General features: G+C 41.6%; 1 protein-coding gene across 1 annotated transcript; it reads right to left on the minus strand.

The window, feature by feature from the left end:
• Window positions 1-9,382: 9,382 nt before the first annotated feature.
• TOMM5 (translocase of outer mitochondrial membrane 5) lies at window positions 9,383-13,121 on the minus strand. Its single transcript, XM_007197022.3, has 2 exons — window positions 12,895-13,121; window positions 9,383-9,721 (listed from the first exon to the last, which is right to left on the minus strand). Exons 1-2 carry the CDS (start codon window positions 13,013-13,015, stop codon window positions 9,687-9,689), a joined length of 156 nt encoding a protein of 51 aa, XP_007197084.1. The 5' UTR covers window positions 13,016-13,121; the 3' UTR covers window positions 9,383-9,686.
• Between the last annotated feature and the right edge of the window lie 1,189 nt (window positions 13,122-14,310).

Here is a 14,310-nt window from a genome sequence, read left to right on the forward strand (position 1 = left end):
ATTTACACATGGAATTGGGAAGAAGGAAATAAGTGATAGTCTGAGTCTATAGTATCTAGCAGTTTCTAGGCTCCCCCCAGTTCTTCCTCTGCTACTCTGTGTAAACTCAAGGAAGGTGAGATAATTAAGAGTGATCTAAGTTCAATACACTTAAGAAAACAGGCTGAAAAAAATTAAGTGCTTTCTGTCAGATCAGGAATAAATAAGCACCTTGCAACTTAGGGAACAACAATGTAAAAAATACAAATTCTTTTTATGGTGATGAATTTCTTTATTTTTAATAATTTATTTTATTTTATTTATTTTATTTTTGGCTGCGTTGGGTCTTTGTTGCTGCAAGCAGGCTTTTCTCTAGTTGCAGTGAGCGGGGGCTGCTCTTCATCACTGTGCGCAGGCTTCTCATTGCAGTGGCTTCTCTTGTTGGGAGCATGGGCTCTAGGCGCGCGGGCTTCGGTAATTGTGGCTCACGGGCTCAGTAGTTGTGGCTCGTGGGCTCTAGAGCACAGGCTCAGTAGTTGTGGCGCACGGGCTTAGTTGCTCCACGGCATGTGGGGTCTTCCCAGACCAGGGCTCGAACCTGTGATCCCTGCATTGGCAGGCGGATTCTTAACCACTGTGCCACCAGGGAAGCCCTATGGTGATGAATTTCTAAACAGTAGTAGAAAGCTTGCTAACAGGGAGGGTTAGGTTAAAGAGGGAAAAGTAGATGTTAAACTAAATGCCTTTCTCTTCAACTTCTTTAACAGCATCATTGTTTCAGTAAGCTAACAACAGTATTTTACTAAGAATGATTTTTTTTTGATTTAATAGGTTTGAGATTTTACTTACACTTTTACTTTTATGTTCAGTAAAGAATCCTTGTCGTTTCATATGCTTGTGACCAGTGAAAACAATGGATATTACAAAAATTGAGTATGAAATTCTATAATTGATGTAAAGATTCAATAGTAAGCTTATTAAATTTTACTCAAAAGTACACTGAAAACATATAAATGCTGAACTTTACTAATGATGTTAAGATGAGCAATTTATTTGATCATCTCCTGGCTTTAATTCTTATCTACCACATTTCTAAAAACTTTTTTTGCAATATCTTTATTATTTTAAGTAATCTCTATATTGCTTCCCTTCCATCAGCTCAAATAATCAGAGACAATGCAATTTGAATTTGGGGAAGAAAAGCATCATACAACCTCCCATTGCCGTACGTATCACACCTAGCAGTGGTCTTCATTATGTTTCGCATTGTCCCATAAAAATTAGTCTTCAGTCTCTTGGTATCATGAACATATCTGCACTTAGCTACTTTCTTTCCTCCTAAATAAACATATAACTTGGGGGAGGGTAAATTGTGGTAGTAGGTTAGATGTGGTCCTTGTCAGATTACTCCATATATGCTTAGCTGTGAAACCAATAAACTTTGATCTTGTGCTAACAGCCTGAAGGGCCACAAGTTGGAGTTTACGTCTCTCTTCAGAAAACAGAATGAATGGATTCTGTTTTTCAGGATAGGAACTTTTCTCTCCAATGAAAGTGAAGGAAAGGTATTTTGGGCATAACAGGTCTTCAGGGCTACTTCCCACTCCTACAGCTGCCCTCAGCAGGACTGACCCTTCTGTTTTCTTCCTGGCCATCAGCTCCCTCCTGCTTTTTCCTCCTTATCCAAGCTTAGATGCCTTGTGCATTATTTCAGTCACTCCCTGACCCTGTCAGATCACCTTATCCACGTGGCAAGCCCCACCCCCGGAAGAATCCAACCCTCCACCTTCTCTGAGCTTAGGCAGCAGAGCAGTGCTAGAGAAAAAGCCCACATCCAAGCACTGCAAATTCATGATCACCTATCTTAACTGGGGTTCTAATACCATCTGACCTTTTTCTAGTCAGCTCACTCTCACACTTCCCACGACTAGTTAAAAAAACTTCTCCACTCTACTTCCATTCTATTATTCAATGAATACTGAGTGCCTACTAGGTGCCAGGCACTCTTCTAGGTACTGGGATACTACAGTGAACATAGTAAGACAAAACCCCTGCCCTCATCAAGCATATATTTAGCGAAAGGAGACAATTAACAAAATAAATAAGGAAAAAATATATTAAATAAGTGCCAGGAAGAAAAATAAAGAAGGGGGGTATAGAGTGCCGAAGAGCTTGTGATAAAAAAAAAAATGTTGAAATATAATGTAACTATAGAAAAATGCAAATATCCTAAGTCTACAACTTGCTGGGTTTTCACAAATTGACACATAACCTTTAAAGGAGTTGGTAAAGGCCTCAATGGAAAAATGCCATTTAAGTGGAGACCCAAGGAGAGGGAGTGAGGCACTTGGAAATCTAAAGGAACAGAGCGTCCTAGGCAAAGGAAACAGCCAGTGCAAAGACCCTGAGGCAGTAGCATGTCTCGTTTGTTTGAGGAAGCAAGGAGGCCAGTATGGCCAGAGTGCAGTGAGGGAGAGGAGAATCATAAAAGATAAGATCAGAGAAGTAATGAGGCCCAGACTGTACAGAACTTTGTGGGCAACCAGAAGTGCTTTGGCTTTTACTCTGAATAAGACAGGAAGCCACTGAAGGTTTTTCAGCTGTAGTGACATTTTCTGGCTTAAATTTTCAGAGAACCATTGATTGCTGTGTTGAGGACAGACTGCAGAGGGGCAAGGGTGGAAGCAGGGAGTCTAGTTAGGAGGCTGTTGCAATAATTCAGAAAAGTGATGATGGTGGATTGGACCAGGGTGGTGCCAATGAAGTTGGTGAGAAGAGGTCAGATTCTGATTCTAACTCAAGGGCCAGCAGGGTTTTCTGAAGGATTGGTGTGGAACGTGAAAGAGAGGAGTTAAGGATGACACTCGGGGTTTTAGTTTAAGCAACTGGAAGACGGAATTATCATCTCCTGTGACTGAGAGAGTAGGTTTCATGAAAGGGGAAGACTGGGAGTTAGTTATTGGACAAGTTTGGAATTAAGGGGAGAGGTGTAGGCTGGAGATATAAATTTGAGAGTTCTCAGCCCATAAATGGCATTTAAAGCCAAGAGATCAGGTGAGATCACCAAGAGTCAGTGCAGAATCTATACTGTAAATAAAGAGGTCTGAAGAGTAAAGCCTGGGGCACTGCAAGTTTCAGAGGTTAGAGATGAAGAACCAGCAGAAGAATCTGAGGAAGGGTGGATAAGTGGAATAGAAAGGGTGAATAAGAGGAAAATTAAGAAGGCCCACAAGGTGGTTAAAATAGTAAGAGGTAGTGTGTTAAATGCTGCTGACAGGGTAAGACAGGTCAGTGTTAACCTTAACAAGAGCAGTTTCACAAGATTCGTGGGGATGCAAACCTAACTGGAGTAGTTTCAGGAGACAATGAGAGGAAGGAATGAAAATAAAAACCACCTTATTGAGGCATTTAACTGAGAGCAGAAAAATGGGATGGTAGATGGAGACGGCTGAGGATTCAAGAGGACTACGGTAGATGCTGTGCTGAACCACCCAGATCTCAACTTTGGGACGAAGGAACTCATTCCCCCAGCGGCTAGGAGTGTTAGCTGCTGACACCTCACAGCTGCATCCCCCTCAGGTCAGCTGAAGGAAGCTGCCTCCACTGAAATACACCCGCCCACCAGTCCCCATGCAATGGCTAGTTGATGCAAGGGTCCAAAGGCCCTGCCCTCTTGCCTTGTTCAGGACTTCTCTGAAGGGCCATCCCAGCATCAGTTACCTGTGGGACTGACTAAAGCTGCTTTTGCAACTAGGGCGACCAAACATTCTGGCTTGCCCAGGACTGAGAGGTTTCAGTGCTAAAACTGGGACAGTCCTAGATGTCCATATTTGCAGCTGCACCACAGTTCAACTTCTCCTGCCCAAACTTGTTTCACTTGCACTCGAAAGTGTTTTTCCCAAAAATATTCCCCCCAAAACCTCCTGCACAGAATCTCAGCATCTGCTCCAGGGAACAGACTGGCAACAGGGCTTTTAAAAAAAATTCTTTTTAAAATAGAAGAAATCACAGCCCTTTTGAATACTATTGGGAATGATCCAATAAAGAAAGAAAAGTGAGGGAGAACGGCTGGATCATGATCCTTGGGTAGTTGATGCGGGTGGGACTGATTGCGTGCATGTGGGATGGGTCTGGCCTTAAATAGGAGCGGACTTTCCTAACAGGAGGGAGGGTACAAATGCTGGTGGGTGGGTTATCAAGGGGTAAGTTTATGGAAGCTTTCCTCTGGATGCCTCTATTTTCTCAGGGAAAGAAGAAGCAACATCATCAGCTGAGCTTGAAGATGAGGGGAGATCCTGGAGGTTTGAGAAGGTATGAAATGTTTATCTAGCGGAGAAGAATGAACTAAGGAAACATAGTGGTCCTGCAGGACCCAACTGAGGTTCAGCAGTCATTATTTTCCAGGTAGAACCTTTCAGGATGTTTCTTTCCAGACACTTTCCACTGCACAGAGTAGGCAAAGAGCTGGATTTAACCAAGGTGGGGTTTTCCTAGAGAAGTACAATGAAGCTAGAGGGAGGGAAGAGAGTTGAAGGCGTATGCAAGAATGATTACAATGATGGCTAATGGAGTGTAAGTTGAGGCATGAGGGCAGTGAAGCACAGAAACTAGGTGGTAGGGTGAATAGATCCATGATAGAGTCTGGTGGGGCTAAGTTATTTGTTTTGGAGGAAGGAAGTTAAATCTAGGCTATGGCTGTGGGATTGAGTGACTAAGACTAAGGAGGACTGAGGTCAGCAAATGTCTTTCCAGAGAAAGCAGATCTGGGCAGAAGGAAACTCTCAACTTTTCCCCACCACATCTAAACCTTTATTACACATGGTAGGCAGAATGCCCCCACCCAAAATGTCTATGTCCTAATCTCCAAACCTCTTAATACGTACCTTAGATGGCAAGAGGGACTTCGGAGATGTAATTAAGGATTCAAGGAAGACTCCCTGATTTCTGGTTTAAGCAGCTGTGTTGATGGTACCATTTACTGAATTAGGCAACAAGTTTCAAGTGAAAGATAATGGGTTCAGTTTTGGACCTGCTAAGCTGAAAATATCGGTGAGATGGAGATGCTGAGTGAGCGTATGGTATCCAAACATGGCCAACATTTCAACTGGAAATAAACATTGGGAGTTTCTTCTAAATAGATGGTAATTAAAGCCATGGTCTTTAATGGGCTGGAAGTTTATAAAGAGAAGATAATCCAGGACCAGAAAGTATTTCAAGAATGATCACACAGTCAGTGAATAATAAAGTTTGCAAAAGATGGTAGAACAGGTAAAGGATTTACCCTAGATATGAAGAGGATGAGGCCATGATAACAGGAGATGGAGGAAGGAGTGCTATAAATGTACTAGTTTGCTATTGCTGCTCTAATTATTCAAACTTAGTGGCTTAAAACAACACAAATTATCTTACAGTTGTGGAGGTCAGAAGTTTGAAACAGGTCTTAAGGGGTTAAAGTTAAGGTGTCAGCAGACCTGTGGTCCTTCCGGAGGCTCTAGGGGAGAATCTGTGCCTCACCCTTCCCAGCTTCTGGAACACAGAGGCTGCCCACATTCCTTGGCTTGTGGCCACATCATTCCCACCTCTGCTTCTGTTGTAATACCTTCTCTGACTCTGCACCTTCTTTCTCCCTCTTATAAGACCCTTGTGATTACACTGGGTCCATCCAGAAATAATCCCTACACCTCCAGAGCCTTCCCTGAATTCCTTCTTTCCCCTACACTACATTTATCCGAATCAATACTGGTCTGCTCATTCATCCTCCTTGATCTCCCCTTCAAACCTAGTCTCTACATTGCATCTAGGTTTAAGTAAGCAATTTTGAACTCCCCTTGATCAATACGGTTTGAACACCTTAATCAATATGATTCCTGCCTGGCCCTCCCTTCTGTAACCTTTTCCCATAGACAACCACCATTAATCCTTCAAGTCTAAACCTCCAGCAAAGTGAGGTCCTCCAGACGTCCACTTGTATGGAATCCTACGATGATTTATAGACCAAAACGGCAGTCCCATGACTGTCCATTCCCAGCTTCTGGCACAAAAGCATGGCATATAATAGAAACTCAGTAACCGATCAATGAATTATTAATCTCTGGGACTTTAAAAAGCCAGACCCTATGTGACATCATTTTCCCTATATAATTTGCAACAGAACAAACGTCTCACCTTTAAAATAATAAAACAGTTCTGTAATGTCAGAGGCCATTTCACACTTGGCCAAATTCTGCCCTTCATTTCAGAGCAGGTGTCCTATAAGCCAAATCCAGCCTGCCACAATTCTGCATAGTTTTATTTGAACACAGCCATGCTCATCGGCTTACATATTGTCTAAGGCTGTTTTCACACTGCAACTGAAGAGCTGACAGGGACCACAGAGCCCACAAAGCCTAAAGTATTTACCATCTGACTGTGAACAGAAAGCTCGCCAATTCCTGCTTTAGTGGCTTCTTTGATGACCTAAGCTACAAGCAGAATTTATCCAGTGATCAAGTCATAGCAAAACAGAGTAAAATGTCTGGCCGATTTCCTTTTGATACTATCTACAGCACTCTCTGGTGCTTGGATCTTATAGGTAAAGAGAGACACTCAGCTCAAGCAAAGGAGGGGGAAGAGAAAAAGTTGATTCCTCACTTGTTCTTCATTCCAACTCTAGGCCCAAGCTTACCCACCTACAAACTATGGAACACACTGTAATCAAAATGCTAACTCACTTCACAGAAGAACTACAAAGAGCAATGATAAAGCAGTTTGAAAATGAAATGCACTGGTAGCAGAAGAACACTAGCCTAATTTAGGAGTAAAATTCCTACTTCTGTTTTCTAATTACTATTTCAGAACTGTTAATTACAAGTATTAGACACCCCCGGTGGAGTTTATGGCCTGAATTTTTAAAAGTCAGCTGTAAAAAACTGCACCATCACATTTTCTCTTATTGTAACTTGAACATGTGCTGGAACCAGGGTAACAATCACCACCCCCCACAAAGAAAAGCACTAAAGGACAGGGTACAATAAATAAACATTAAAAGGCCCTAAACCTTGGCCAGCTGCTATTTATTAGCCACTGAAACTTCCAGTCTCAAACTCCCCATCTGTAAAATGGCATTAACACTGATGGATTAAGGCTGTTTTTAGGTAATGAATTTTAAGTGTTCAGTAATTTTGAAGTTTGTATATAATTAGAGGATAAGCATGCTATCTCATAGCATCTGGAAACATGAATGAAATCTATTAGTGGAGTGAATGCCAGCACAAATCACTTATAAACACCTTATACCAAAGACGAACCATTAATAACAACTAGTGTTTACGAAACGTCAGCACTGTGCTCTACTTGCATTTTCTCATTTCATCCTTACAACACACTGAAGTAGACAGATGTTTCTATTATGCTAATTTTACAGATGAAGAAAATGAGATACAGACATTCAGTTGCTACAAGTCATCCATCTCATAAGCGTTGCAGCCAGGACTCAAAATAAGGTGTTTATGATCACAGTACTATATACTGCACCCCTTTAAGTCAGGGATGGATATAAATTACCAACATGAAACACAGCATCACAGGGTTAAAATACATGCTGTCTGGGCAAAGATGGTGGATTGAGCACCAGCTACTACTTCCACTCCCTCCAGAAATTCCATTAAACAACATCAAAGATTTTTAAGATGTTTGTTTAAAGACTGTTTAGGTATAAACCTGGAAGGATGGAAAAGGAGGAGAGGAGACAATAGCAACAAAGTAAGAAGCTGGAAAGCAGGTGGACAAGTAGTAAATAACCTGGTAGAAAACCGAATTCTGAGTCAGCAATAGGAAAAGCAAAACAAACAACACCCAATTTACACCATAGAATCCCTAAAAGGTTCAGGAACTGGTGGTTTCATGTACCTTTGGAAGTAGGGCACAAAGGCGTACACACTAAAAAAAAAAAAATTGGTTGAAGGTAGTTGGATGCTCTCTGCCACTCTACAGTTAAGTAGCCTCTCTTCCCCAACTCCCTCCCCAAATTAGAATTTTATTTTCTGAAAAGGGTAAAATAGAGAGTTCTCTGGATTCTGAGATACCAGGCAGTTATGGGTACGGGTACTGTACTCAATATAGAGACTCAGTGAACAGACACATACTGGACACGCGATACGGAAAACAAGAGACCCAACACGGGAGAAGAGGGAAAAGGAATTCCCAGGATGATGCTGAAGGGAGAACCGAGAATACAGCCATGCATCAGGCATAGAAGACTATCAGCGATTTAGATAAATGGCAAAAAGTTTAGCTGATTTAGAGTGATAAGTTCACAGAAAACTAAGCCTAGGAAAATTAAAAAGATGTACAGGAAAAGAAAACAACAAACAGCATTTGGAGTCCTAATGAAATCAATCTAATCAAAATCAACACTAATGAGTACACTGGAAGGAAGTAGAAATGAGATGCATGAGAGATGGAGGTAAGGAGAGGGAAGAGACACAAATCCTTACATGCACGGAGAAGTCAGTAGGCAACGTCTAAAACAGAAAAATCATAAAGTAACAATCATGTTATTTAGGGACAAGAAGGTAAACTCCATATTATTAGCTAAAGGGCTTCCCTGGTGGCGCAGTGGTTAGGAATCCGCCGGCCAATGCAGGGCACACGGGTTCGAGCCCTGGTTCAGGAAGATCCCACATGCTGCAGAGCAGCTAGGCCCGTGCGCCACAACTACTGAGCCTGCGCTCTAGAGCCCGCATGCCTAGAGCCGGTGCTCCAAGACGAGAGAGGCCACCACAATGAGAGGCCCGCGCATGGCAATGAAGAGGGGCCCCCGCTCATCGCAACTGAAAAGAAAGCCCACGTGCAGCAATGAAGACCCAACACAGCCAAAGATTAATTAATTAATTAATTTTTAAAAATATATATATATAATTAGCTAAAAAGAAGTGAATGTAGTTGTACCTGGGAAGAAGGTTAAGGACTTTCCCCCTCTCCCAACAAACTTGGAGAACTACCTGACTTAAAAATATAGCGTTTTCCCCCTTTGGTGGTATTACATATTCTTAGCATCAAGCAGTAATGTTGCCTTTCATAAAGACTGCTTAAGAATAAAACCATGTTGTTTTATCAGGATTAGCAAATTCTCCAGTCCAAAACAAGAGGAACTCAATTTAATGCAGTTTGTAATAGTCACAACATTATAGTAGTCTCACCAGTGACTGTTGGTTTGCAGCAAAAAGTGGGTTAAGAAAAATAAAAGCCCTATTTTTCTTAGTTGGTACATTTATTAAAAATATAGACTAACGGTCCCGTGCTTAAATGACATGGTTGTGCACTGGCTTCACTAAAACATAAGTAATGGAAAGGAACGCTTCAACAAATATACTCCAGGCAGAAGTAAAAAAAGTACACAGAAATGACTCACACGACAGTGCCATTGCAGACATAATTCCCTTATAATTAATACTTGCTAGAAAACGGAGTTTGACATCATGTACAATAACACCAACATTCACCGAGGGTGAATATCACAGGTACGTCTCTTCATACTTCCCAAATAGTTTTATCTTTTAGCTATAAAGGTCAGTTACCAGAGCCAAACTTGTTCTTAACAAGTAGAATTTTTACGTCCATTTAATCAAAGAGTCTCTTACATCTTTCTGGGTCTATTCATCTGCAGATAGCAGTAGAAGCTGTAACCAGGTTCTTCATATCATGCATTCACACGTGAAGCCCACTCTTCATATGCTGTCCAATTTCTTTAAGATAAAAGGAGCTGAAAGAAAAATAAGCCCAGAATTTGTTTTTAGATCCAGATAGTCACAAGTTACATATGGAATTACAAGATTGGGAGATAAACCTTATAGTTCAACATATTTTTCAAAACAACTCCAAATGTGGCCAAGCCTCTGCCTGCACACCCAGCCAAAGGGAATCACTGTCTTTCAAGGTAGCCCATCCCATTGTCATGCAGCTGGAATTATTACAAAGTTCATTTTTCATTCTATAAAATCTTTTCTCCAGGTAGTTCTTGCTTTTAGGACGATAAAGAGGAAATCCAATCCTCCTTCAAATGACAAGCCTTTACTTTGTGATTTAACCGTCAAAGGAACAAAACTCTAGAAGAAACAAAATCACTTTTAAAAACACATTTGAAAGACAGAGTGGGGGAAAACATTGAAGTAGGGATCCAGAAGAGCTGGACACATATTTTCGTTCCCCACTGATTAGTTATACAACATTTACATGCTCCTGTTCACATGTGATACAGTCCTACGTCAGTTATTATGAGTACGGTGGTGAAGATATAAATGTCTAGAAAACAAAGAAGTGTTGTCACAGGGATCAAAAGAAGTGATATTACTGCCCTGTGTAACAGTGCCATGGCCAAAATAAGCACATGAAAAGATGCTCAGCATCATTAATCGTTAGGGAAATGCAAAATAAAACTACAGCAAGATACCACTTCACACCCACTAGGATGGCTACTAACAAAAAAACTGTTGGCAAGGATGTGTAAAACAGTATAGCTGCTATGGAGCACAGTATAGTGGTTCCTCAAAAAAAAAAAAAAAATGGTGGCTGCCAGCAGCTGGGAAGAGCAGGGGATGGGGAATTACTGTTTAATAGCTACAGAGTTTCAGTTTTACAAGATGAAAAGAGTTCTGGAGATGGTGGTGATGATTATACAATATTATGAATTTAATACCACTAACCCAAACACTTAAAAATAGTTAAGATGGTAAATTTTATATGTATTTTATCAAATTAAAAAATATTGGAAAAAAAAAGGTTGTGACCAGGGGCTTCCCTGGTGGCGCAGTGGTTGAGAATCTGCCTGCTAATGCAGGGGACACAGGTTCGAGCCCTGGTCTGGGAAGATCCCACATGCTGCGGAGCAACTAGGCCCGTGAGCCACAGCTACTGAGCCTGCACGTCTGGAGCCTGTGCTCCGCAACAAGAGAGGCCGCGATAGTGAAGAGACCCACGCACCGCGATGAAGAGTGGCCCCCGCTTGCCACAACTAGAGAAAGCCCTTGCACAGAAACGACGACCCAACACAGCCAAAAATAAATATAAAAATAAATAAATAAATAAAAGGTTACTATTTAAAAAAAAGGTTGTGACCAAGAAAGCTGCCAGATTATTTCTCAATACACATACTAAATTAATAAGACATTTTGTTAATATTAAACTGAAGATATTTAAATATGTCAGAAGCTGACCAAGTCAGCAGTATGCCCAGACTTTTTTTTTTAAAACTAAGTCTTATCAGAAAAAAAAGTAACAGTCATCAAAACAATGGATAAACAAAGTGTAGGATATCCATACAATGGAATATTATTCAGCAGTAAAAAGGAAGGAAATACCGATACATGCTACAGTATGGACAAACCTTGAAAAATTATCCTAAACACAAACGGTCACATATTGTACAATTCGATTTATATAAAATGTCCAGAATAGGGATATCTATAAAGACAGAAAGTCAATTAGTGGTTGCCAGGGGCTGGGGATGGTGGAAAATGGGGGAATGACAGCTAATGGACAGCTAATGATGTTTCTTTCAGAGGGGAAGAAAATATTCTACAACAGATTGTGGTGATGGCTGCACAACTCTGACTATACTAAGAATCAATGAACTGTACACTTTAAATGGGTGAATTGAATAACATGCAAATTATATCTCAATTTTAAAAGGGATAAGGAACAGTATTCTGTTTAAAAAAATTTTTTTGATTCATCTCAAATACAAAGGTCATTGAGAAGAAGCAAATATTTTACTGGTAGCTAAGTCAACCAAAAAAAGGTAAGAGGAGGAAATAAGTAAAGTTGGGAGTTGTAAAAAGCTGTTGAAGGAGCAAGATGATTTGGGAGTTTCCGTTCACCAGGGCTCCCTCCTCTGGGGAACCAGAGTTAACACCACAGGCAGTGAAAGGGGCAGAATAAGGGAGACTAGACCTCAAGAGCTCTAGCCTTAGGCCCAACATGAGTCTTCCACGAGGCTCATGAAGACTTGGTATGGTCTTCATCTATCTGAATCATCTCTGCCTCTCCATCCAGACCTGTCAACAATGTACAGCAAGGAACAATGAAAAGAATGCTGAACTGAAAATGAAGTGGCAAATGAAGGGGCAATTCACTTCTGAGATTCCTATCAGTAAAACTAGAGAACTAATCTATAAAACTGCATCCAGCTCTAATATTGTGTGCCTGCAATTCTAATACTTTGCATAAGTCCCCTCTGAAAGTCGAGTTCACATTTGCAAAGGAGGTATACAGACTTAGGCCCTGCCTCTCTCAAAGGGCTATTGTCAAGATCAGGCAATGCAAAGTTTCTACCAAACGTAAAAGTCAACTAAATCATCAGGTATTATCATTAATCCTATAGACTCATATCCTTTCTTCTCCTTCTTAAAAAAGAAAAAAAGAAAGAAAAAAAAGGTAATTATCTACTTCACCCTCTACAACTAAAAAGAACAAAAGCTTTTGGATTTCAGAGGTAAGCAGTGATGTAAGCATGGAAACTTGGCAGTCAGTTAAGAACTCTGGATTCTAGGTCAAGATCATTCACCGAATCGATGAGTGACCTTGAGCCAGCCATTTCTCCACTCTAGATACCAGTTTTTCTGTCTGCAAAACGAGGGACTTGCTCTGGGGGATGACCTTACAGGCTCTTTCAATTCAAACGCTCTTACGACAGGGCGAGGCTGGGTGATTAACCTCGCGGTTCCCGCCGCCGCTTGCACTCCGGTACCCCCACCCAGGCCCGCAGAGCCTAAGCAACGCGCGCATGCGCCCGCTGCCCTCGACGTGCACGTCCCTTGCACCCCGCGACCGCTTAGCTCCGCTCCAGGGACCTCAAAAGGCCGGTGAGACCAGAGTTGGGCGGGCAGTGTCGGCGAGCTCCCTGCTAGTCTCATGGCCACAGCCTGGAAGGACACTCACTGACTCGGAGCAGGGCCACATAGATGAGGAAGTTCCGTATGGAGGAGAGCACATCCTCGCGCATCTTCCGTTTCATCTCCTCCGGGTCCAGCTTCGGCGCAAGGCCCTCGATCCGGAACATCGTGGCTCTTCCTCACGTTTTCCAGCGGCGGCCCTCTGCTCTTCTCAGCTGCCTCCCAGCGCCAGCACTCGTCCTAACCCCATTTCCTGTTCCCGCCCCTCATTTTCACGAGTGGCGACGGGAGCCTGCGAAGGACAAACTTCATCCTTAAACTGAGCTGTTCTGAACGAGGGCGGCCTGAAGGGGGTGCACGTAATACTAGCCACGCAGGACTCGGGTTCTTCCAGGCTGTTTATTTAACAACCTCTGTCCTGAGAGGCGCGCGCGGAGCTGCAAAGTGCTTTTACGCCTCAGAGGGGGCGGTGCACATAGGTATCTACATAAATAATAATAGTTAACATTTATTGAATACGAAGTACAGTTCTACCCCATGAATTCGATATTATAATCTTCATTTCCTAGATGAGAAAATTGAAGCACAGAGATCTTTAAAACAACAACTTGCCTAAATGTGCTTTAAAATACCTCGAGGAAAAAAAAAGTGTTGGGAAAGAGAGACGAAAGGATATTAGCAAAATATTGAAAATTGCTTAAGCTGGTGATTAGTGTATCATTTTAGTTAATTCTAGTCTTCTATTTTCAGTATTTTTGAACTTTTTAATGAATGATAAACGAAAACAGAAGGACGAAGATGATGAAATTTGCTCAAGATTACACAACTAGTAAGTGGCTGAGCAGGGTTTTATACCTAGTTAGACCGGTAGCATCCCAGACACAGAATTTTTAACATTTTCCGTATTATTGTTGTCTTCTCATTTCTGGGGTTAACTGATCATCACAAATTATAGTATTGGCCCAGTAATACAGTATATGTAAATGAAATTTAGCTCTGTTCAAATTTTACAGATAAGGACAGAGAGGCTTAGAAACCAAGTGTAATGCTTAAAGTCCTTCTGCTAGTGATGGACAGAGGTAGGGTTCTAATGCAAATAATTATAATGTCAAGTTGAATTCTCTTTCCCCTGAACCCTGTTGTTCACCTGTTAGTCTTTATTAGCCGTTAGTGCCTGCTTGGATGGGCATCCCTGGAGCCAGAAGGTAGGAATTTAATGCAACCAGATTTCCTGTCACAGAGTCATCAAAACAGTTGTTAGAAGGCTGCTGCCCCAAATTATGCATGCCAACTAGCCATGTATAATTCTTAGACATGAACCAGATGACTGAATTGCTCACATAATTCAAAACCAGAATGCTCCTGCATTGCATAGCAACAATGGATTTTAGATAAATTAGAACAGTAATTTACTATGGGAGCAACTGATAACTCTAAGTATTGCTGCCCACCTTCCTGACTG

The sequence above is a fragment of the Balaenoptera acutorostrata genome, chromosome 6, assembly GCF_949987535.1.
Source record: "Balaenoptera acutorostrata chromosome 6, mBalAcu1.1, whole genome shotgun sequence".
In the NCBI taxonomy this organism is placed as follows: Eukaryota; Metazoa; Chordata; class Mammalia; order Artiodactyla; family Balaenopteridae; genus Balaenoptera; species Balaenoptera acutorostrata.

What these genes read in the sequence shown, in the direction of transcription:
- TOMM5 (XM_007197022.3), bottom strand. Translation starts at nt 13,015, where the DNA reads ATGTTCCGGATCGAGGGCCTTGCGCCGAAGCTGGACCCGGAGGAGATG. An exon ending in TGTGGCCCTGCTCCGAGTCA is followed by an intron (nt 9,722 to 12,894) that starts GTGAGTGTCCTT and finishes TTTTTCTTTCAG; the next exon opens with CTCCTTTTATCTTAAAGAAA.